A 24,333-nucleotide genomic window follows, 5' to 3' on the forward strand; every position below is an offset into this window, starting at 1 on the left:
ATGGAATTCACTCAATTGTCGTCTCTCAATCGGAAGGTTGCAGGTTTTATACCCCATCTCCACCTGTCGAAGTGTCCTCGAGCAAGACACTGAACCCCAAATCGACCCCAAGAGCTCGATTGAGTCAGAATGTCAGCTGCTTACATCGGGGTGTGAATGTGTGCGAATGGGTGAATGTGATTAAGCGTTTTGGGACCGGTCAAACACTTGAAAAGCACCCTATAAGTGAAATCCATTGACCATTTATATGGCACTTGAGCAGCCCCCAAAAGAGCTTTAACTATGTTCCTCACATTCACACATACCGATGAAGATGGCGCATTCCATCCATCGGGAGGAATTCAGAGTTTTGTGGACAGTGGGAGACGTGGAATCAAACCTGCAACAGGCACCTTCGGCATTAAGAATGAAAAAAATACATAAATTGTACATTCAAAGGATGCATTTGTTAGGATTTTATCTTCTCCTATTGTTATTGCAGATGAACACAACAAAAAGACCAGAACCAACACTGAACAGTTTGTGCAGCTCAAAACCTTTTTCTTTGTGAGTATCTAAAGCCATGAGATGTCTGTTGGCTTTGGCTTGTCCCTGAGGAATTCACATCTTCTCTTATTGTTTGCAAATATGTATTTTTAACAGGTTTTAACAGATGATGATGGTTGGACGATAGACGACATTCTGGGGACTGAGGAGCAAAAAACAAGAGAAAAATCTCTATTATCTTCACTGGTATTAATCAGTGTAAACAGTAATAATCACTTCCTGATGAAGTGTGGGAAGAGGGATCATCACAGGAGGGCTCATCCTCGTGTAAAACAGTTATCTAAGGTTAAATAAAGGATTTCTTGATGTTTTTCACATTGTGATAACGCGTTCTTGAGAGCCAAATTCCAACCGGGATCTTGTAGAAGTCACAGTCTGGTAAACTGCAAATGTGCTCACCTGGTGACAGTTGAGTTAACTCATGACGGTTTATTGTGTGTTGGTTTATTTTATGATTTTATGATTCACCAATAAATCCCTACAATTTCACTGAAAAACACAGTTTTTTCAATAAGTAATAAGGGATTTCCATGCATTACAGTACTGTACATGTATTTTATATACAGTATAAGGGATGTGTTATAGGATCATTTACTTAATTTCTTTCTACAAAAATTTGTGCCCAATCCTTTGAAATTGAAATTGATGTTATAATGAATTTATGTGAAAGCAAGATATGGCATATTTGAATTTAGCAAGTTTGCAATAGGTCACTCCTGGGGCAGTAATTTCAACTTTCTTTCAAGAAGCCTGTTAATTACATATATATAAAACCAGAACGCTAAGCCTGTTAGAGATGTGAGGAATTTATGCAGTCAGCATGAAACATTAACACTAGTGGAGAGGGTATAGCCCTGTCTCATATGCAGCGTAAAAGCATCTTTAACTAAAAACGAGGGTGTCAGATGGCTTTCACGACCTCGTGTTTCCATTTTGCATCAGTCAAGAAAACAAGCTCCTGTTGTGAGTGGAAGATTGCAGGCAAATTGAAAATAATCACAATGTAGAGGTTCATGCACTATTGCTGAATTTGCTCCAGCTTTAACTGCATTTGAAGAGACTAGTCTTTAAATGATGCATAATGATATAATATTAACTTAATTCAGCAAGGGGTCAATTGGTTTTAGCACACCCACTGTACAAACAGTGATATGAGCGCACGATCCTGCCTCTGCTGATAATTTATGAGCGCAATTAATTTCTTGTAATGAAATGCACAGCATGGAGCTATATGCTCATTAATCACACACACTTCTTCAAATGTGGGGTATGCTTTGTGGGGCAAACCCACTTTCCCATAGACAGAAAAGCAGCTGCGCTATAAGCTGGACGGCGGCAATCATCTCTCCACTTTATAAGAATGTGGGTCAGCAAATGCGCTGTTACAAATGATCCAGAGACACAAGATCAAAAAGGCTGCAATGTTTCTCACAGTGTTTGCTCAGTGAAAAGATGTACAACTGAGGGCTGAAGGATTAAGGTAATCTTGTCAAAGAAATGCTTCAGTTCATCTTATGCAACCTCAGTGAATGTGGACAAAGTCTTTTATCATGGTTGATCCAGAACAGGCTCAGCAAGCCTTTATTTTGGTGCTTAATTAGCCTTAAATGTCTGAAGTAGAAGTTACATGTTGAAACATATTGAAATTAGATAATTAAACAAAATGAGAAAGTTTTCAACCTCCTCTAGATTTAGTTAAATGCAGTGAAACATACAAGGCCATTGATTGAATTTCTGTTTAAAATGCATCTGTTGAAAACAGATCTGAACAAGCACAAGTTTAAAAAGTAGTACATTTAAAAAAGTTTATTGTCGAAATAAATATAAATTATTCACAAAAAGAAATCCCAGCTATAGTGAAAGTGAATATGTAATACTGTTAACTGTATGAAGAAAATCTAAATCGGGAGAAATAATTTCCTCATTGTGATCAATAAACTGTCTTTTTTTGTATCAGTAGATGTCATTTGTTTACATTCTATTGTGACATTAAGGGATTGAAATAGGACTGTGAGTTTTCTTTACTGTTTATGGATGAAGTTGATGAAATACACGTTTTATAAAAAAGGTTTTAAAAAAGTAATGACAATGTTTTGGTGGTACAGAAAGGCCTCACTGAGGGGATTATTACAATAGGCGGTGTTGCAATGATGAAGGAACCCCTTTCTTCAACGACAATATGTCAGGGTTTCCCTAACTCGAATGCTTGCTTGTGGTTGCTGTGTCGTCACTACATTGAAGTCTTCCATAGATGGTTGAAATTTGATTTATGACAAAGGCACAACTTGAAATCCCCTCTGATTGTAAAGACACATTGGGGATCTTCCTGCCACCCGCTTGTGAGGCAAGTGAGCGTTTGTCTTCCACTTAATAGGTCGGTTTGTTACCTTGTCCGTCTATATTTTTCCTGACCACTGGCCCACATGACATGCTAAATCGATGAAATGTTTTGGATCATTACAGAGATGTAAGCATTTCCACCATGTCTCGACTTCACTGTTTCTGTCAGTTGTGCTGTTTGTGATAGAACCAATTTCAGTGTAAAAACTGATAAAATCCTTTTTCAGATCAAGCTTGTACTGGGACCGGCTCACTGGACTCGCATTGATATTAGTGGTGTGATATTTAAAGGGTTTTGCAAAGGCTTGGCAACGTTTGTGAGGGGACACAATGTGCATATTGCATGGCGCAAACATCATGCATGTATCTTGGGGATACAGCTTTTCAGTCAGAAATTAATTATAGTTTATTTCATCTTTTCAATGGCTACTTGTTATTGTTGTTTCCCCCCCCCCACGAATGCTCTGTAAACTCAGCTGTTATGGAGAAAACAATTAGGCTTTTACGGTGGATTAGAAAGCTCACGTGCCTATTTTCATTTACTCAGCCTCACGTGAAACACTTTACTGTTGAGAGGTCAATAAGCCCGTCATTAGCATTTATAATCACAACGAATTCCCTCATATGCATCTAATTCCTGTCGCGTTTTGCATTTCTGGGGAGTCGAGGCAAAGCGGGTTAAGTGAAAACAAACGCACATCTGTGCACCAAAGGGGCAGAAATGCGGGAGGAAATATTCTCAAGATGCTCGGGAGGTCAATAAAGGACAACGTGCACGTGCACACGAGCCCCTGGCGGCCAATCGTGTCCTCGTGCCTGATTTCTCCTCCTAGTCCATGCGAGGATAAAAAGAGTGCGACTGAAGCACTTGTGGAAACTTTTCTCCTGGAAAAAAAAACAACTAAAAACCCCCCCTAAACTCTCGCCATGCTGCAGCTGTTGACATTCCTGGTGGAGAAGCTGTTGCTCCTGTACAAGTTCAAACTTTTCGAGCCCACTTGGTTGGATGGCGAGAACCGGGAGAACCGGGAGAACCGGGAGCCCCGTGCGCACAGCAGCGGGGCCCCGCCCGCCATACGCCGGGGCGACCTGCTGGAGGTGCCCCGGACCCTCTTCACTCACTTCGGCATCTATTTAGGAGACAACAAGGTGGCCCACCTGATCCCCGACATCCTGCCCGTGCTCACCGACGACAACAAACTCACGGCCTCCGTCATCACCAACACCAGACTCATCTTGGGCTGCGCCTTCAGGTGCGCCACGGTGCGCGTGGACACGCTGGAGGACTTCGCGTACGGCTCCAGCGTCCTGGTGAACCGGATGGACAGGGCGGCGAAGACGCAGCCGTTCTCCGGCGACACCGTGGCCAGGAGAGCCGAGAAACTCGTCGGCGCGTTTCCCTACAGTCTGCTGTGGAATAACTGCGAGCACTTTGTGACCTACTGCAGATACGGATCCGCAGCCAGTCGGCAAACAGAGAAGGTAAAGCGTCTTTCAACGAGCGCACACGTTGGCGATAAGCGTCTGCTCAGCAGGCGTCACGCTGCTATCTGCAAATTAAATCGAGTGCATGAAAGAAATTAATATACCCTTTAACTGTGTACTCACCAACAACCACTGCACTATAATGGCTTAAAATGAACTAATCGACACTCACCTGATTAAGTCTGCAATCAGTTGACATGTCTGTGTGAGGCGTGAAAGTCAATGCAAATAATAATGTTAATAATAACACAGTTATATTGTGCTGTATTTAAAATGGGTGCGTACATAAACCAACATTGTACCATATGAATACAGTGAAGAGTTCTTCACTGTTTTCATATGGTACAATGTTGGTGAGGTTCATACTTCACAAGAAGTCTTACCTCTGAGGGAGGTCCTGGAGTTCAGATATTCCTCTCACCAAATATGTAGATCCTTATCAGTTTAATGACTACCAGATTCCTGCAAAACACCAATTTCTTCGTATTTACTGCTGTTCCTGATGCAGAGTTCACTTTCTGTTTAGGAAGAGGTGTGTTCATAAACAACTCTGAAAATCAGATCAGTAAATCTCAGCATGCATGAACATGGGCTTATAGGGCTCCTAATCTAAATGAGCCCCATGCAGGTTGACCCTGGACCTAAGTGTTTTCACCAAGTGATGGAGTGAGCCATAGTGCTTATATCTGCTTTATTCCAATTTACAGTGGTAATCCCAGTTGAACCTGTCCAGATACATTTTCAAAGTGAAAAGTTGATGAAAAACTCCACAATGTAAGATTACGTCTGGCCCAGGATTGTCAAAAAATATTAGTATAACTTATACATAATGACTATCACATCTTTCTCCCTTTGTTAAGAGCAACTAGGTACAAATATATTCCGAAAAACAAAAAAACTTGATATTTAATGCAGCTTTTGCACAGACTATAATCTTTGACACAGAGATTCTCTTCTTTCTTCTGTATGCATGCATATTTTTGCTTTTAAGGCTGAAAAAGAGGTTCACAAAATCCCAATAAAAGTATTCTAATCTCTAGAAAAAGTGGTAGCTTTCACTTGAGCAGTTTCCTGCAATCAGCTCTTCAGTTCCAGGTTTTTGTTGTGTGATTCCTGCTAATTGTGTTGAAAGAGTCCGACCCACAAATCGGGTACAGCAGTTACTTTCATGTAAAAAAAAAATTTGCAGTTCATATCTTGTTTAACCAAATCGATTTTGACCTTGACAGCCCTGGTCGGACGCCATGTATCCTGCAGCAACTAAACAACGTAACCAAATAACCACCATATTTGTTTTCCTCTCCATGCAGTTCTGTGAGTGCCTGAAATCAATCATCCGAGACCAGCGCAGTGTCATTCTCACCAGCCTGCTTGGATTTATCTCCATCGTCTACTTCGGATTGGCCCCTGCGACCACACTGCCCACAATTCTTGTTCCCTTCACCTTGTGGATGGCCGGGTAAAGGGGGCGGACTCAAGGAAATGAACTGAACTTTGGCTTGTCCAAGAAGAAAAAGACCAGAGTCTATCCAGCCGGTGTCTTCTGCTGTACAGCTGTCCTGAAAATGAACGTGCAGACAATGTTGAATGTTGAATGCAATGAACCAGTTCTCTCATAAACGTGTGTGGGAACACATGAAATCTTTGATTTGAGATGATTTATTTTTGCTAACATGTTGTGTGTCGAGAGAGGACTAAAACAACTCAATGTGTACAGAGATTATTTTACAGTAGTATATATACTTGTTGTAAAGTTGTGTGAATATGACAGTTATTGAATAAATGTATTTTTACTGATTGCCTTGTGTGCGTCTCACTACATCCACACTGCAGAGGGGGCGGAGAGGAATTAATAAAACTGATAAGAAAAGATGTGAATAGAATTAATGAGATTGTGTGCTCACATGCACTGCATACTATTATTCCATTTTGGGCACACTCCCAAAGTGATGAATGAATTTGGGATGAATTGGCCACAATTTGGCACCAAATTCACAACGTTCTATTTCTAGCGTGGTCTGTCATCGCGAAATAGCCCAAATAGGCCCAAAACATGCTGAATAACGATGATACGAACTCAAACAGTGCCAAATCAGCCGCTGATTAACAAAGGTCATTTAATTGGGGTGGCTTAAGACCCACAACCTTTTCAAATGAGGATTTAACTTGTTGCCAAGTCAGCCTTCTTAATGAGAAGCCTTGACCTTAATACTCCACAAACAAGGAGTTTCAACATCCAGCGACCACAGCAAGGTGATTAGAGAAAGCTCCTTTATTATTGTCAAAATGGAACTAAAACATTGGCCAATGTTTAATCCTGCAAGCCACACCAGATCCGCCCACTTCCAGCGTGGATAAAACGCTCAGGTGCGAGCTGCGCCGCACACTGCCAACATGTTCCTCTACCAGCTGCTCAGCTTCTTCTTCGCGGCATCCAAGAAAGAGGAGGATTCCAAATATGACCTGTCTCTGTACAAACGCGGCGACCTGCTGGAGGTGCCCCGGACACTATTCACACACTTTGGCATTTACTTGGGCGACAACCGCGTGGCTCACCTCATCCCGGACCTCCTGCCCGCGCTCTCCAAGAATAAACCCGCCATCGCCAAGATGGTGACGAACAACCGGCTGCTGCTGGGGGTCATCACGAAGGTCGCCAGCGTGAGGGTGGACTCGGTGGCGGACTTCGCCTACGGCTCGGATGTTCTGATCAACCACATGGACAAAGTGTGCAGCCAGCCCCCTCTGGACGGCGACGAGGTGGCGCGGCGTGCCGAGAAGCTCCTGGGATCCGTCACCTACAGCCTCCTGTGGTACAACTGCGAGCACTACGTCATGTACTGCAGATACGGCATGGCCATCAGCTACCAGACGTACCAGGTGGGGTACCACGCTACACAGCGTTTCACACAAAAGGACATACTCAAACTTTAAATGATATTTCTTTACTGACTGATCACATTGACGGCATCGACAATTCTAGAATACGTCTATTTGCATCCAGCGAGGATATAGAAGAAGTAACTAACTACCTCAAACTGAAAATTGTGGGCCACATTTGACCTGCTGGTTGTCACAGAGCAGCCTGTGAAGGGTTAAATAGTAAAAGAGACTCAATCTATGCATGTAATACAACTCCTTTGTTTGTATTTTGAAGACAGAAACTATTTGACCAGTGTCAGAAGTTCATGTGTGTGTGGGTGTGTCTTTACTTATTTCACTGTTAGATGATCTTTTGAATTACTTTTATCATATCAAAAGGGGATATGGCTCATTCATATGGAACAGTACTATTTAAAAGTAAACCCTGGTTAAATTCTCTATTATTTTGAGTGTCTCTGTGGTCCTCGAGGGAAAACAAATCATTATTAAGAACAGATGACCATAACTTTTAAAATCACCCTTGTCGGAGATGAACTGTTCTCCTGGTTGTGTGAAGAAACAAACATTTAAAAGGCTATATTTTATATAAGTTTGGAGAAATGTGACAGATTTCCATTAAAAGATGGAGCCATAATTTTAGAAGTTTGATTGTGAACTATCAGAAAAAGGTCATATGCAACAGCTCATGCAACAGTTCATGAGAACACTGCGTGTGTTCACATGAACTTGTGAGGCAAAAATAAAGGGTTTTAAATCTGTGGCAATGAGGACTCTTAACTTTCAAACTCAGACCGACTTAACATGGGGTCATATGACAATACATGACCATTTGCTCCCTCCAACCTGAGGTTAAAGTCAACCAGAACGTTTTTTGTGAGGCGGGTAGCTCCACCTAGTGTTCATTTGTGCCCACAATAATGTGACTTTATAACATCCATTCATTAATTTCTTGTTGCTTAAATCATCATCTAATTCTCTCTCCCGTTTCTTTCCTCCCCTCCCAGTTCTGTACATTTGTACGAAAGCTCCTGTTCAGCAGAATGAGTGCGTACCTGACAGCTCTGTGTGGAGCGTTGGCCATGCTCTATGTGGGCTGCATGACGCCGCTCATGCTTTTATCCACCGTGCTCATCTCCTTCACCATCTGGATGGCCGCTTGAAGAGTCACGACAAAAACACAAAGACTCTGGTGGAAAACCCAGTTTCTCTCTGTGGAAAAAAAAAAAAGCATATGGGAAACTTGCACATCCACTCTTGTAAAAAAAGAAAAAAAAAGAAAAAGATGTTATTCTTAAATTGTAGATTGTTGAGAATGTTCTGATTGTTGTTTTGTTTGTGTGTGTTTTTTTTTTTTTAAACGTGTATTATCAGACTTGTTTCACATTAATTTGCCTTGCACCAAATAGCTGTGAAGCTATGAGATGAATATATTGGTCCTTTTATTCATCATTAATGCTCAACTTTGCTCTAAAATTCAGCAATATTTCCATTTAGCAGTAGCAGTTCATATATTATGAATGGATTCAGACCGCTTTGGCTTCATAGACTCAGATAAAGTTCAGCTGAGATATTGCAAAGAAGATATTTTGTTATGCACACATTCTTTTTACGTGGTGGAAAGTCACAGGACTTTACAACCACCCGGAGAAGTAGTCAGTGTGAGACCACTCTCTCATCGTGCTGTAGGTGAAACGCTGGCTTGGACACAGTGCAATACATTTATTCTTCTGTGATATAATTGTGAGAAGCAGTTGTCTGTTTGCTGCAGTTCATTAAAACATGTATTTCTACCCGATTTCCCGTCCTCGTGTGAAAGATCAGACACTTCTATCATCTTGTCGTCTCAGCAAAAGTCATGGTTATCAAACACTTGTGAAACTCACTGGATTAAAGCAGCTGGTTAAATCAAAGGATCCACGCATGCTGTCAGATAGTGATTAAAGCTACTTCCCCAGCACCCCCCCCCCCCCCCCCCACACACACACACACAGCTGCTTACCATTTGCACAACTTTGCACAATGTCACAAAAAATGTGTCTGAAAGCTTAATATCTCATATTTATAAGCAATTAATTTTACTTAACTTGCTTTAAGTTTGAATGCATTTCCCATCGTTTTCACTCTCTTTGCTTTTTCATCTGATTTCCATCTATCTTTGTGTCACTTCATCTGCACCTCGTCCGTCAAAAACATTCACATTTCTGGACTCATCGCAGGCTTGACCGTTTACACAGTTGAACACAAACTTTGGGAAAAACTAGTCACAGACAGTCTGAGACAGTTAAGTAGTTTGTTGCTAATCCTGCAGAGAATGTCGTTGCAACAGCGACAGCGCCGGCACACAATGTGGCTGAGCTGCTTTTCAGCAAACTGGACAATGTAAATAAAAAGGTCTTTCTCATATACACACACGTATGCACATGCTCATGTGCACACATGACAGGAATACAGAGGATGCATAATGGTGATTACTCAAAATGATTAAATCTATTCTTTTGAGCAAAAGAAAATACATTTAAAATGGTTTCATGAGTCAAAAGAGACACTCAGTGGTGAACAAAGAATACTAATACACGCCAATAAATCTTCATTATAGTTTGTTTTGGTCCATCTGTCTTTGTCAATGTGACATCTATTTCTCTGGAGTCTTGCAAAGGATATATTTGACAATCTTGGAAAACAAGTAAATAAAGCCCCAGTTGAATTGTTCTAGCGGTCAGAAGTTACAATGCTTTTGTACGTACAAAACCTGAAACTTAAAATGATAGAATCAGAGAGAAACATAAAATCTCTCCACATACATTCCCACTGATGTTCAACGCAGGCCTGCAGAAATGCAAGACCAAAGAGAAAACACAGAAGTATAAGGACAATTACAAGCTGTTATTTATGTGGTGGCTGTTCGGCAAGAGCTGAGTGCAGCCGGGACACTCTCAAAAGGCTTTGGCGTAGAAATCCCATCTTTCACGTGGCATAATGTTCATGTTTCCAGTTTATACGTGTTATGAAAACCAAATGGACACCAGCATCAATTAGTATTCGAAATGCTGAAGCAGGTGTCAGAGGATGGCTGAGAGAAAGATGGAGGTGGTAATTCACATTTGAAAAGACACCATTTCACCTCTCCACCATCTCCATGCCAAGAAGCCAGATAAGCGGGTTGTAGATTTACATATTATGGGTTCATAATACTGGTTATGTTTACATTTCTATAAGATGAATTAATTGATATTTACCAATCAAATAATTCCATAATCCTATATTTTATATGAACACCAATCACAACACTGCAGGGTTTGATTTCACACTTTGCTTCTTACACGCCATATCATCAGCACCCAGGTTCGACATGTGCATGGTTGCACAAAATAAAGAAAATTTTTAAAGAAGGATACATTTTTGACTTTTGCACTTGAATTATAACAAACTGTGAGGATGCAGCATTTCTAAAGTTTATTGTGTCATTTGCTTGGTCTGTTCAGGGCTCGTTGGCTTCATTGACAGTTCAAACTTTATTTAATCTACTAATAATCTTTGTTTTAGCTGCTTGATTAATATACAATCACCAAATGGCTTTAAATAGCGTCCAAACCAGGGTTTGTTTCATTGGCACCAAATGTGATGAGTATGAAAACAACATTTTGCATCATGAAGAGTAATTTAAACTATTTATTTTGATTATCAGCGGCTATCAACTTTCATATGAACTTCACTTATGCGGAATGAAGTTTAAAGGCTTTGTCAGAAAAACAGCAGCAGTGAATCGTATTTAAATAAGAAAACAACTTTAAAATGGTTATATATATATATAGTGAATCCTCCTCCATGTAAAAAAGGCAAAAGCATTGTCTTCAAAACAGAGCTAATGCTCCTTTATTTACATCTTATTATTTGGTTTATTAGTCCTTGAAATGGAGCTTGATTAGATTGTTTGTTTCCCACATAAGTCACAGGTATTTTACCATCATGCACGAAAAAAAAAAATCCACATTCAGTGTCAGTTTGCCTCTCACGTGAGTAACACAGGTAAACACTATTGCTCAAAGATTATAATTGCCTTTCCGTTACACCTGGACACGGATCATACAGAGAAGCACATACTATCAATTCAAGAGAAGCTCGTCTAATGGATTGAACCCCCACAAGTGGCATTGAGCCGTGCCGAAGTGGAGTCGCAGGACTGAATTCTCTCACATCAAGAAACAAACACTTTCAAGTCTTAACTTTGATTCACGAGTGAGAATTGGATTTTCCACACAGCTTTCTCACACATGGTCAGGTGCTGCTTGCAGAGCCAGCAGTAACACGTCAGGGTGAACATCACATACACCTGCTGTGTAAAAGCAAGTGTTTTGTTTCCGTGAGAAGAAAGTATAGCCAGAGCACTCATGGTCAACAAATAAAAATAAAGACAATTCCCACTATTCGTGAAGGCAGATGGCACCGCTGATGCTTTTTTAATCTAAAGTATATCACTTGGATAATTGTTTGACATAAATGATGGCGTTTCACAGCTGAGAAAATATGCGCTGTTGAGATAAGCTTTCTCCTCTCCTTACTGTAGGCTATATAGTTTATGAAGGCTCAAAGAAAAATCCATTTTAAACATACCTAATGTGTAACAATTCCCAAATCATTACAAAGTCCCCATTAATAAAATAGAATAAAATTAACTAAAATAAAATTTAATTAAATAAAATGACCTAACGCTTTTGGAAGCAATTTCCTTGAAAATCATTGAAAAAGATTCTGGTAACCTTTCATGCAAATTCACCTCTTTATCACCTGAGTGTATAAGGTTGTATTAACTGTATAAAAAATAAAGTCATGGCTGTGGTCTCATGGTCACATTGCATTTCAGATGGATGAGGGACTGGACACTCTCAGGTGGGAGTTCATAGAAACTCTTCTCTATAAATAGTGATAGTAGAAAACACAATTTGAACCCACTTTAATGTATTGGTGGTGCAGACAGCTGTTTACGCCATCCATTCATCCATTTTCTATCCTACTATTAGTTTCTGGGGGCTGGATCCCATCTCAGCTACCAGTGGTTGAATACAAAATACACATTTGGGCAAATCCACAGTTCATAAGTAAACATAAAAATTGAACTACAATGAGTGTTTCTGCAGTGTCAATGGAAACGAGAGAAAATGAGATGTTAAGAGATACATGAGTGTATTTTTACTCATAATTAAGAACAAGGAGGCAATTTAACTGTATTTGTACTTGTGGATAAATATTCACTCGTCTTTACACTTTTGCTACTGTGACACAGTTGTTATTAAATACTTCAAACTATATGAATTCTGAGTTTTTCAGTGAAGTTTAGAAAAATCAGCGGTCAAAGCCCGGAAATGTTCAAGGATGATGACAGCGACTTTATGAAACAACATCAAATTTCCTTTTTTAGTGATTTTTATTGAAATGGTCGAGCCATAAGTCTCTCATCGTGTCGGCAAAGATGAACTCACCCAATGAATGAGATAATGACTATGTGGGAACATCCAGTGCTTTCAGTCAAATTTACATTATTCTATAACCGTCTTAATGAGCCTGCATAACACATCGTACTTCACGGCGCGTCCTGGCTCTGGCCTTTGCAGTATAGCTCTCGCCTGGAGGTTTGAACGTCTTCATTTTAACACGGTCAAGCACAGTGCAGAACCTGCGAAGCTCAACTTACATCAAGATTAACTGTAATTGTTGCTTCACGTATTTCGTCTTTGAGGCATAATGGAAGTCGTCTTGTTGTTCTTGCACATCTCTTTGACCATTCCTATCAAACTGTAGAAGTCGCACGATGCTCTGTTCAGACTGACGCTGGGCACTCATGGTTTCCCGCTGCCTTGTTGGTCTCGGAGGGTTAAACCTTGGCACTCCGACATCTTTGGGGTTAGTCAACCAGCTGGCCGGTTACACAAGCGTGAGCTGAGTGTATGACACATCTGAACACTGACGGGAGCTTCATTGGAGGCTGAATGAGAAAGTGGGACAGCTGGGGCTGAACTGGAATCATAATAACCTTATTTAGATTCACCGTGGACTCTCTCAATGTACAGATTTCGACTGAAGTAAACGCCTCCAAAGGGGTCAGACCTGCTTCGCCATGTGAATAGAGGATTCCTTTCATCTCGCCGCCGGCCACCGAAACAAATGTAAACCTGTGAGCTGATTGAAAAGATTACAGACAGCAATGTATTTACACAGTTTTTGTGCGGATTTGAATATTTGTTTCGTCACACCCTTGATCTCATTCCTTTCATTTCCTGTCACCGCCTGGACAAAAGAGGAGGCGTCTTTAAATAGACTGTTCATGAATGGAATGATGTCAATGATATTACGGCATAGGTTTTGAATTTTGACAAGCTCACATGACGTAAAGTGACAGAACCAAAGCGAAAATATAGGTCAGCGAATCCAAACTCCATTCCCATTTGGTTATTTGGTAATAAAACAGTGTGGTGACGTCTTGGGTTCACTTTCAGCCTCCGGGCCTCTCATCATTCATCCTGTGTGGGTTTTCTCAAGGCCACCACCCAGTGTTTTAGGTTAACTGCTCAATCTAAATTGCCTGTAGAAGTGTGTACGTGAGTGTGTGTCGATGTCTTTGTGTTTCACTTAAATAGATATGGCCTTCCTGATTGCTTGATGGACACTAAAATTAAGTTTCATTACATACAGTACTGACATTTGGCCCTCATAACCTGTTGGGTTTTTGCAGCGAGGAACAACTGAATTTAAGTTCATACATTTTTTAAAAAATGGATCCATATTAAGTAGCCGCAGGCATGCGGGTTTAGCATATTTAATGTATTGTGCCCTTCAGAATGGTTAATGTGCCGTCAGCTTCTTTAGACCTAATCCAGGAAAGGAAACACAAAACAAAACAAAACAAAACAAAACACACACACACACACACACACACACACACGCACACACGCACACGCACACGCACACACACACACACACACACACACACACACACACACACACACACACACACACACACACACACACACACACACACACACACACACACACACACGTTCCATTCCATTCAGTCATCGTAATCCTCTACTCTGAAGGTTGTTGGGTTCATCTAGTAAAAACAAATAAATAAATGGCTGTATGATAAGTTCAGGAAGCAAAAAGAAATCAATTTAATCACAGTTCAGTTATAGTTAACAGTTGACCATCTTTTCGGGTAAAAAAAACAACAACTAAGTGATGCAATAATCACATAATTAGGACTTTTAGCTTTCTTTCAATTTGATTACATCCGATTGGAACACTTCATCAATGTGAAAAATTTGTCATCAGTCTCTATTTCTCTCGTGATTTTCAGAAACCAGTGTTGACAAGACAAAAACTGCTCTGACGTTGATGTAGTATATGTAGTAATATCTGTTTGATAACATAAAAAAGATGCATCAAGGTAATGGACATGCTAATATTTACGGTAACATGAATGTGAAAGTTGCTGAAATCTCAAATAAAATTCATTTCCAGCAGCTGTTTTCATCGAAATGGTGCTTGAAATCCTTTTTAAGTGCAAGAGACAAGACATGCAGACAGACGTGCTGCTGTGCAGGTGTCGGCTCATTTGCAGGTAAATAAAAACATTGTTTGAAAATTATATCTAATTAATAGTATGTTTTTGCACTCACGAAAGTTACCAAAACTAATCACTGCAACACATTTGTTTTGTTCATGCTTTGTATTTATTTACATTGGAGCCCCCCCCCCCCAATCACATGAATGGGGTTAACAGCACTTCTAAAAATGGAAGAAGTTGGATGTTATTGTCTCAGTGTAAATGACTCCAGTGGGAACAATTGCATCAGCAAACTCTCCCTTTGTTTACTTTCCCTTCATAAATTATATTAATTCAATCTAGTTCCCCTTCATTATTCCCCGGTCCTGTAACCTGCATAATATTATTTCTTCAATGTAAACAGGAATACATTTTCTCTCCCATATATCAAAATACAGTCAACATTTACTCTTGGCTTGGCTTCCAAGCATTGAGGGGGGGATTCTCCACATGGCTGCTGGTTCAGGGTTTCCTGGTTTTTGTCATTACTTCACCATCTGTTGCACTGTGAGCAAAGTGGGCGTCGGCGGAGGAGGCTGTTTGACAGTAACTCAATTTGTAAAAGCAGCACGGTGTCTTGGTTTATTACAGTGGTAATCAAATTATTACAGGCCTAATGTTTTGACAAGGACCAGCTCCATAGTGCAAATGTAGACACTCATTGTCATAATCCAGAATGGGATAACATAGCAAAGGGAGATTTTTTTTTTGAATCAGATAGTGGTGGAGTAAAAGAAAGCTCCAGTTGAAAAGATTTTATGGGAGGATTTTCTAGCCTCTTTGCATCGTATTACTCTGTGTTGTTTGATGTCATTAATTGAGCAATGCAAAGAGAAAAAAGTTAAGGTGAGCTGCTGCTGGGTGGTGAAACTGGAAACCATTCCCCTCATGACATCACTGCATCTGTTCAAAGTGTTGTTCTCATTTTAGTTTAGTTCATCTAAAATGACATGAAGAATAATTTTATATCAAATATTTGCCTTTGCTTTAGATCAAAGAAATAGGAATTCATGATTTGTTTAGTTCATTATATTTTTAATATATCCTTAAAAAGTTGAAACTTGATCATGATATCGACCCCAAGGCATTTCTTAACTCTATCCTCTAGAGAAAATATAATGAAATCACCCCCACAAATAAAATGTATTTTTATTTGTGGGGGTTTATTTAAATAAAATAAAAAATAAAAAATAATAAAATAAAATAAAATAAAATAAAATAAAATAAAATAAAATAAAATAAAATAAAATAAAATAAAATAAAATAAAATAAAATAAAATAAAAAATTTTTGTCTGTCCAAATCTGCAGAAACATCAGAAATCCTCTGTGACGGTGTTGGACTAATGTTACCAGAAAGATGTATGTTGCTGTTCAAGTCACAATACTTCTCAACTTATTATGATGAAATAAAATAAAATAAATTTTTATTTGTGGGGGTTTATTTAAATAAAATTAAAAATAAAATAAAATAAAATAAAATAAAATAAAATAAAATAAAATAAAATAAAATAAAATAAAATAAAATAAAATAAAATAAAATAAAATAAAATAAAATAAAATAAAATAAAATAAAATAAAATAAAATAAAATAAAAAAATGTTTTTTTGTCTGTCCAAATCTGCAAAACATCAGAAATCCTCTGTGACGGTGTTGGACTAATGTTACCAGAAAGATGTATGTTGCTGTTAAAGTCACAATACTTCTCAACTTATTATGATGAAATACCCCCCCCACCCACACACACACACACACACACACACACACACACACACACACACACACACACACACACTGTAAAGAGCTTGCTTTCATGACTGCTACTCCCCCTGAGACACTGTTGCCCTGTGCAATCAAACCACAAACACCAGTTAGTTCTTCCACTTAATTTTAAGGTACATGGATCATCCCCTGGCCTGGATCTGGTTTTGTTTCGGCTCATAGGTCAAATGCTTACAACACAGCATTAAGTCTCATGACAAGAGTCAGGCACATATCACTGTTTGGACAAGTTATGACTCAGGCAATTATGATTTCATGTTAATGATAAGAGCTGTGTGAAATGTAGAAATGAGGGTCTGGATCCCATTACCTCTAATATATAATTTGTTAATCCCATCCCGTGTACTTCCTTCCAAATAACCGTCTCTCAACATTGACTTGGAAGGCTCACTCTTGTTTCAAACATATAAAAGAAATTAACATTCATCACTTCATCTCACTGTGCTCATCGTCATGTATAAATGAGAGGTAATATAGATATAGATTTTTTTTCATTACATAAACCACTTTGAACTCATCTCACAGGTTGAGGTGATGAATAGTTGAGTGTGTTGGGATTTTTTTTCTTTTCATCTGATTGAGAGATTTTGTGCTTTCATTTCTATTAACTGTAGATTACTGCTACTGCATGACGCAATGCTGAAAGCAGTTATTATTGATTTTGAAGACGTGTCTATTCTTTTCTCTTCTGTTCTATTGAGTCATGGATTTCTGTGTGTAACCTATGTATAAATACATAACCCCTGTTTTAGTGGTAACCAAGATATTTTCCTCTCAGAGCTCCACATCGCATCATTCTGGTCTGCAGTTGCTCCCTGTCAGCTCACAAATTACAACTTGCATTGATTTTAGTATTGTCAAAGCATTTTATTATTCCCCTCAAAAAAAAAAAAAAAAAAAAAATCCTCAGTCCCCAAGAACAGTCTTTCACCGAGGATGGACAATAAAATGTGCTGCACCTCCATCGCTCATGACGCACATTTTAGACTCAGTCCAGAGGCGAGGTGCATTGATGGAGCCGCTATAAGACACGTCTAAAAGGATGCGTGTCAGTGGGAGACGCGTTTCCTCTCTTTCTCCCCTCCCGCAGCGCTGCAGTCGAAGCGCTGGCGGTGAAAAACGGACGCTCTGCGCGCGCGGGTCCCTGTTGCTCCTTCTCCCGTTACGCACGCCTTTCCTTCCCTGTGAGAAGCGGAGTTTATTCCCTTTCCCCCCCGTTTTTTTTCCCTTAAGACTGTTTTTAATTAGTTTCGCTAGATACAACTTGAAAAAGAAGAAGCATTCCAAAACTTTTTTTCCGTAACGTGGGAGGAATGTAAAAAAAAAAAATAAAATAAAAATGGACTTTTGGCACTGAGGTAAGTGGAATCTCCAGGATATTATTGGGTTGTTTTGTGGAGTTCCATTAAAGTTTAATTTAAGATGACAGAAAATCTATAAAAAAAAAAAAAAAAAAAAGAAGTACAGGGATGCACAGATTGGAACAAATGGATGAAAGAGGATGATTTCCAAACTGAATCAGAGCATTTCCTCACACTGAGGACTTCAGGATGCTCCGAGGTGCAGAAAGTCTTTCCTGCCTGCAGTCAGTTCATTGTGTAATACTCATTTGACAAGTGTCTCTGGACATGCTCGTTATCTAATTGTGCATACTGTACTTCAACATGTTAAACTTGTAATTTGACATTTTAAATCTTCTGAACATGTATTTTCCGTCTTTTAGGTATTTTTGAAATGCTGATATTTGAATACTTTTTTTGATGGATCAGTAATGTATTCATTTTGACATTTAAGCATTTTCCTCTGCAAAACAAGCATTTTCAAAATCCACCAGCTCATAAGGAGAACCAGTCATCTTACCTCAATAGAACCACATTTAGTTTGTTTCTTATTATGAGTTCTTGAGCTTTATTCCTTTCAAATGTGAATATTGTTACAATTTGTTGCTATGTATTGCACCTCTTGGAGACATGAAGAAATCTGGGGAAAAAAGGGATATTGAACCTTCCGCTCAAGAGGATTGGTATAATCACTACTCACACTATTCAGGACTGACATTCAATTAAAAACATGAAACATTAATGCTTGTAATGATTGTTAGTAATACTAAATAGCTGATTTATCTATAGATTGCAGCATATCTGAATGATGTTATGTGATGAATTCCTTCTAATGTTCGCAGCTTAAGGTACACCTGCACACTTTAATTCAACAATATAACTTGGAAAATCATTTTCTGACAGGATATATTTTTAAATCTATTAGCTTAATATAGGCAAAGAAATATTTTATGATGTGTCAGAGTGTGCATTTCTCAAGCTTTCCTCCTTGGTTCTTTGCAGACTGACTTATGGGGACGGTTAACAATGGATAGCGAGCATCAACTCAACATGACTCAAGTGGAAAATCCTCAACTTAAAGTCAAATCCTCCAACTGCTGCTCGTCAGCAGGAACAATAAACGACGAGAGCTTCCTGAAGCTGGAGGACAGCACCAAGCTGGTCGGAGTTCAAGTTATTCTCATCCTTGCTTACAGCATGATCATTTTGTTCGGGGTCATTGGGAATTCCTTGGTGATATACGTGGTGTACAAGTTTAAAAACCTACAAACCGTCACCAATTTCTTTATCGTGAACTTGGCCGTTGCCGACCTGCTGGTGAACATGCTGTGTTTGCCTTTTACTCTGGTGTACACGCTGTACGGCGAGTGGATGTTTGGCCAGGTGTTGTGCTACTTGCTGCCCTGCGCCCAGGGCATGGCCGTGCACGTGTCCACCATCACTCTCAATGTCATTGCCCTGGACCGACACCGCAGCATCGTCTACCACATGGAGACCAAGATGTCCAAAGACATGTGCGCGCTGGTCATCGCCATCACGTGGGCCGTCAGCTCCTTGTTGGCCCTTCCCCTCGCCATCTTCAGGGAGTACGGGTCCTTTGACCTCTCTCCGGACGAGTCCATCCAGGTGTGCGCGGAGAAGTGGCCCGGCAGCACCATGAACGGCAGCATCTACAGCATGTCCATGCTCCTGCTCCAGTACGTTCTGCCCCTGAGCGTCAACTCCGTCGCCTACATGCGCATCTGGAAAAAGCTGAAGACCCACGCGGCGTACAGCCGGAACGACCGTCACCAGCGCAGGAAGAAGACCACCAAGATGCTGCTGACCGTGGTGGTGGTGTTTGCCGTCAGCTGGCTGCCTTTCCACGCCTTCCAGTTGGCCGCCGACATCGACAGCTCTATGCCTTCCATGAAGGACTTCAAGCTGCTTTTCACCGTGTTCCACATCGTGGCCATGTGCTCCACTTTCGTCAATCCCATTCTGTACGGGTGGATGAACAAGAACTACAGGACAGCGTTTCTGTCGGTGTGCAAGTGTCACTGGCCTTTCAGTGGCGTGTCGAGGAGCTCAGAGGGGAGAGACACTCAAAAAGAAGACGACAGGCCATGTACGGACTGCAAACTGACCAACGTCTAACACCTCATTCACGTTTTCAGTTTGGGTTGTATGATTGTGAAAGTCACACAAACACCAAACCAATGAAACGGACTCTATTCCAAACTGTAACGCAGTTTTATTGAAATGTGAACGCAGTGTGGACCATGGATAGGATGACAGGCTTCACTTCACTGGTGTGTTTAAGAAAACCATTTTTAGCTTTTTTGAAAAAAAAAAAAGAAGAAAAAAGAAAAAACATGTTACAGCACAACTCATGACCCAGAGGCTTATTGATGTTAAAGAAGCTATAGAAAGTCTGTTTTTAATTTGTAATTTTTTGCTTTTAGTGCTTCAAATTCTCAGTGTGATGACAAAATGAAGCTGAACTGGAATGCTGTTGTATAATTTTAGTTCTGGCTATGTGAGATAGTGTTAATGCACCTCTTAATGCACACACAGAGATGGCTTATTGGCACGTATTGTGGAGTGTGTCATCATCTTCATTGCGATTGTTCAAGCAAGACACTGGAGAAAAATGCATCTGTATGAACATTAAAGAAAAGGCTCATAAGAAGCTACACCATCAACATTTCATTCAGAAAAACGCTAAATTGAATGAATAGTTATTCACAGCTTTTGTGGTTTTGAGTCAAACCGTATTAATTGTTGCTGCAGTTGGCGTGTCATTCATGTTCAGGCGACTAATTTTATGTTAAATGATTGGAAACATGAACTTGGGTAACAGTGAATCATCTCATAGACCTGGAATAATATTATTTCTTCAAAAATAAACACCTGAATCTCCCTAAGTAGCCAAGATTGTGTTTGGCATTATTTAATCTATTCTATCTTTGCCTCCCATGTAAAGATGATTAACACTCAGCAGACCCACTTCTGAGCAAACCTGTAAATAGCAGTAGTAATGTCACGAGTCAAGTTGTTTTCACTGAAATGTTTCTTTCTGTTCTACTATAATTGCTGTCGAAATCTTTTGACCCTGCCGATTATGGAAGATATGATTCTCCTACCAGTTTCTGCTCAGTAGAATACATGTTGATGAAAAGTCTTTGTGTGAAGTGACATTATTAAATTGATAACAGAAATGTGTCAAGTCGTGCTTCCGAGATAAACAGATTATACATATTTTTTTCCCGCGTGATGTGGCTATAATTCAACTCCAATTTCTGGTATTAATTAACCTGTTGACCTTGATAGTAACTGTGCGTCAGCCTTGAACCTGCTGTCGCAGATAAGAACGTTGCGTTTCAGTTTGAAAACAGGATAAAATCAAAGGGATAATTTGATTGTGTTGAACACAGCGCTTGTTAAATAGGTTCTTGTTCAAGTTTAAATTTGACACTCGCGATTTGTATTTTGTATTGCAGCCAACAGAGATACAATAACTGCGCCTACCTTAAATTACACAGGTAGGAAACAACTAACGGCGCCGTCATTCTTTGAGCAAATCATGTTCGTCAGCCGTGAATTGTAGGAAGAGGACTGAGCCGTTTGACCTTGCCGTCTCCCTTCATTTCAGGAGTCAATTATTTTCTATACCTGCACATTTGACTGGTGTGTCTTCTTTTTTTTTACGCAACCCTCTCTTCTTTGCCAAAGCCACAAAAAATCTACTCTGTGGAGAGAGAATATAATGAAATCATCCACCTAGATAATTACAAATGATGACCTGCTGCTCCAGAAGTCATTCTTAAACACACCTTTTCATTCGGGGTGGAAGTTATATAGAACATGCTGCACCAAGGCAATTTGGAAAAGAGATTTATTCAAACTACCCTGGGTGGTCTGAACAGTGCGTGGTGGAAATGATAAATGCCAGCATTTCAAGCAAATCAAGCAAACTAATTCATATGCAACAGGGGGTCTGTGTCTGTCCAAGCCGGTACGCTGCCTCCTCTGCCGTCGCTCCAGCCGTCCTCCCTCTCCAGTTCTCCTCGGCCTTTAGCTTTATGCCTAAAGTGTCCAACCTTAGCTTCTCCTCTGATCCGTTCATTTAAAATCCTGTCCATTGGCTTCACCCTCCCAGAGGAAATCCCTTCTTCTCTGACACATCCAGCTCAGCCTCGAGCCTTTGAGGCAGGCCGACTGTCGCAGAATCAAATATCATAGCATGTAAGCCTTCCCTTTCACTTTTCCGAGTGTAACAATAATAATTCCAAACCCATTCAGATGATTAACTTTTAAGATTCAAAGAGCTATCCCATCTTGTTTCTTGCTCAATAATTTTTTTTTTTTAATCAAACTGCCATTGTTTCCTTGCTGAACATGTTAAATGTTAATGAGGATGAATTTCACTGATTTCCATCTGCAGGGTGCACGATGATCTCCGGAAGGAACGATTATGATGTCAACACTATAGAAAGTGGCAACAGCGTATTAAAAGTTAAGAAGGACAGAAACCGAATCTCAACACCCCAACCCTCATGCAAAACACAAAGTTGAGTGTGTTTATTCACACGAGTACAATACGAGTTGATATGAAATATATTTTTGAGGAGCGCAGGGATTTAGCGGCCATGACTCGCGGAAATGTACAGGCTTTGTATAAACCTTGTTCAAACGTGCCAGGGTCTCAATATTTTGCAGTGGGAGCTTCTGTATTTGAAACAAGGCTTTAATCCAAGGCTAAACTATTCCAAAGAAGCCATATTGAATTGGCATACTTCAATATTTGTGGTCATCACAACAGGGATTGCAAGTTTAAAAAAAACAAACCCCAAAACAAATCCAAATAAAACAGAGATCGCTTAAATAAAACCCACATTTCATCAAAACAAAATGCCTACTTTGAATTTAATGACTGTAACGTCTTTTTAAAAAATTGTTGGGACAAAAAAACCAAAAAAAACCCCACTGAACAATATTTAAAAGCAGCATTTTAGAGACTCGTGGTCTTCTAGGAGTGATAACGATCAGCCCCACGGTTCAGTTCAAGCTTGAAGGGAGTAAATAAACAGAAATGTAAACATTTCATTACCTGCATGAAATCACATCATTACAGCAATTCAAGAATCCAGAGAAACCTGGTTAGAAAAACCAATACTGGATTGACCGTGGGTGACCGGTGAGACACGCCGCGAGGGAAACGTTTAAATATGTGGTTTTAATAATTAATAAGTTCATTTCAATGTACTGTATTCTTATTGGCAGGCTACTGAATGTAATACCCAGTTGGTGTTGATTTTTTTTTTTTAAATTAAACACCACATAACAATACTATACTCTACATCATTTGTGCACGTGCAAGTATTTATGTATGTATTTCTTTGTGTCACCTTGCAGTACCATAATGTGAAATTTATATATTTTTTTAATCAACTCACATTTCAGCATCAGTAGCAACATGCAAAATGTTGATCTACAAACTTTGAGTTTCATCAGATGCAGCCGGAGATCTCCGACCAGTGGGAGAAACCTTCATCACACACTCTGCGTGTGCTCAAGGCTAAAAACATCTGGTTAGTAAAATGAAATCCCAGCAGCTTTGAAACAGCAGTGAGCACTGCCTCTCAAATGCACTATTCTTGCTTTGCGGACCGGAGAGAAAATGTGTGTTTTTAAAACACGTTTCTTAAGAGTCACGGACACAATACGACACGACACCGAGACCCGAGCTGAGACATCAGTGATGACGATGACATGAAAAGCTCATTAAACCTCAAGGCATTCGCCTCAAAGCCCCGTTGTCAGGTTGAGTGTGTAAAAACATCCATAATGCAACAGCTGCAGGAGAAACCTTTTTAACCACTACACAGAAATTTCGCACCAGGAAGGTATTAAAATATGCTTTATTGCTGAGATTGTGCTAATCTTTGGTCGGAATTGTTTGTTTTTGCTAACATAGAGACATTTTCATCACGTCTACTCTGCGCAACATCAAAGAAAAGGTTTGAAGTTTAAATTTAAAAGTTATTGTGGCATGATTTTATTATATCAGATGCAGCACCACTCAAGATGACATTGGCCTGGATGTGGCCCTTGAACTAAAAATATGTTTGACCACCCTGCCTTAATCGTTTTTATGATTGACCACTTCATCATATCATTCCGCAGTTAAACATTGGAAATCTTGAGATATAATTAAATATAACAGTACGCTTTGTCGTCTGGGCTTCAAATGTTTTGCTTGGAGCCTTCCCAGATCTCTGATCACTGATTTCCCAAAGCATTACAGTCAAGTCACACCTCAATAGGTCAACCCGTTGTTCTGAACATTACGACTTCACAGCAGGGAAAATACAAAA

General features: G+C 39.8%; 3 protein-coding genes across 3 annotated transcripts; all 3 read left to right on the forward strand.

Moving 5' to 3' along the window:
• Positions 1-3,813: 3,813 nt before the first annotated feature.
• On the forward strand, positions 3,814-6,004 carry lrata (lecithin retinol acyltransferase a; the record flags this gene model as incomplete). Its single annotated transcript, XM_080520674.1, has 2 exons — positions 3,814-4,368; positions 5,682-6,004. 2 exons carry the CDS (start codon positions 3,814-3,816, stop codon positions 5,832-5,834), a joined length of 708 nt encoding a protein of 235 aa, XP_080376800.1. The 3' UTR covers positions 5,835-6,004.
• A 761-nt stretch (positions 6,005-6,765) lies between these two features.
• LOC308149039 (lecithin retinol acyltransferase) lies at positions 6,766-8,414 on the forward strand (the record flags this gene model as incomplete). Its single annotated transcript, XM_080520675.1, has 2 exons — positions 6,766-7,251; positions 8,259-8,414. 2 exons carry the CDS (start codon positions 6,766-6,768, stop codon positions 8,412-8,414), a joined length of 642 nt encoding a protein of 213 aa, XP_080376801.1.
• A 9,491-nt stretch (positions 8,415-17,905) lies between these two features.
• npy2r (neuropeptide Y receptor Y2) lies at positions 17,906-20,110 on the forward strand (the record flags this gene model as incomplete). Its single annotated transcript, XM_080520995.1, has 2 exons — positions 17,906-17,992; positions 18,977-20,110. The coding sequence occupies exon 2, from the start codon at positions 19,001-19,003 to the stop codon at positions 20,108-20,110; it is 1,110 nt and encodes a 369-aa protein (XP_080377121.1). The 5' UTR covers positions 17,906-17,992; positions 18,977-19,000.
• Positions 20,111-24,333: the final 4,223 nt, after the last annotated feature.

Source organism: Blennius ocellaris (genome assembly GCF_963422515.1).
Source record: "Blennius ocellaris genome assembly, chromosome: 3".
Lineage (NCBI taxonomy): Eukaryota > Metazoa > Chordata > Actinopteri > Blenniiformes > Blenniidae > Blennius > Blennius ocellaris.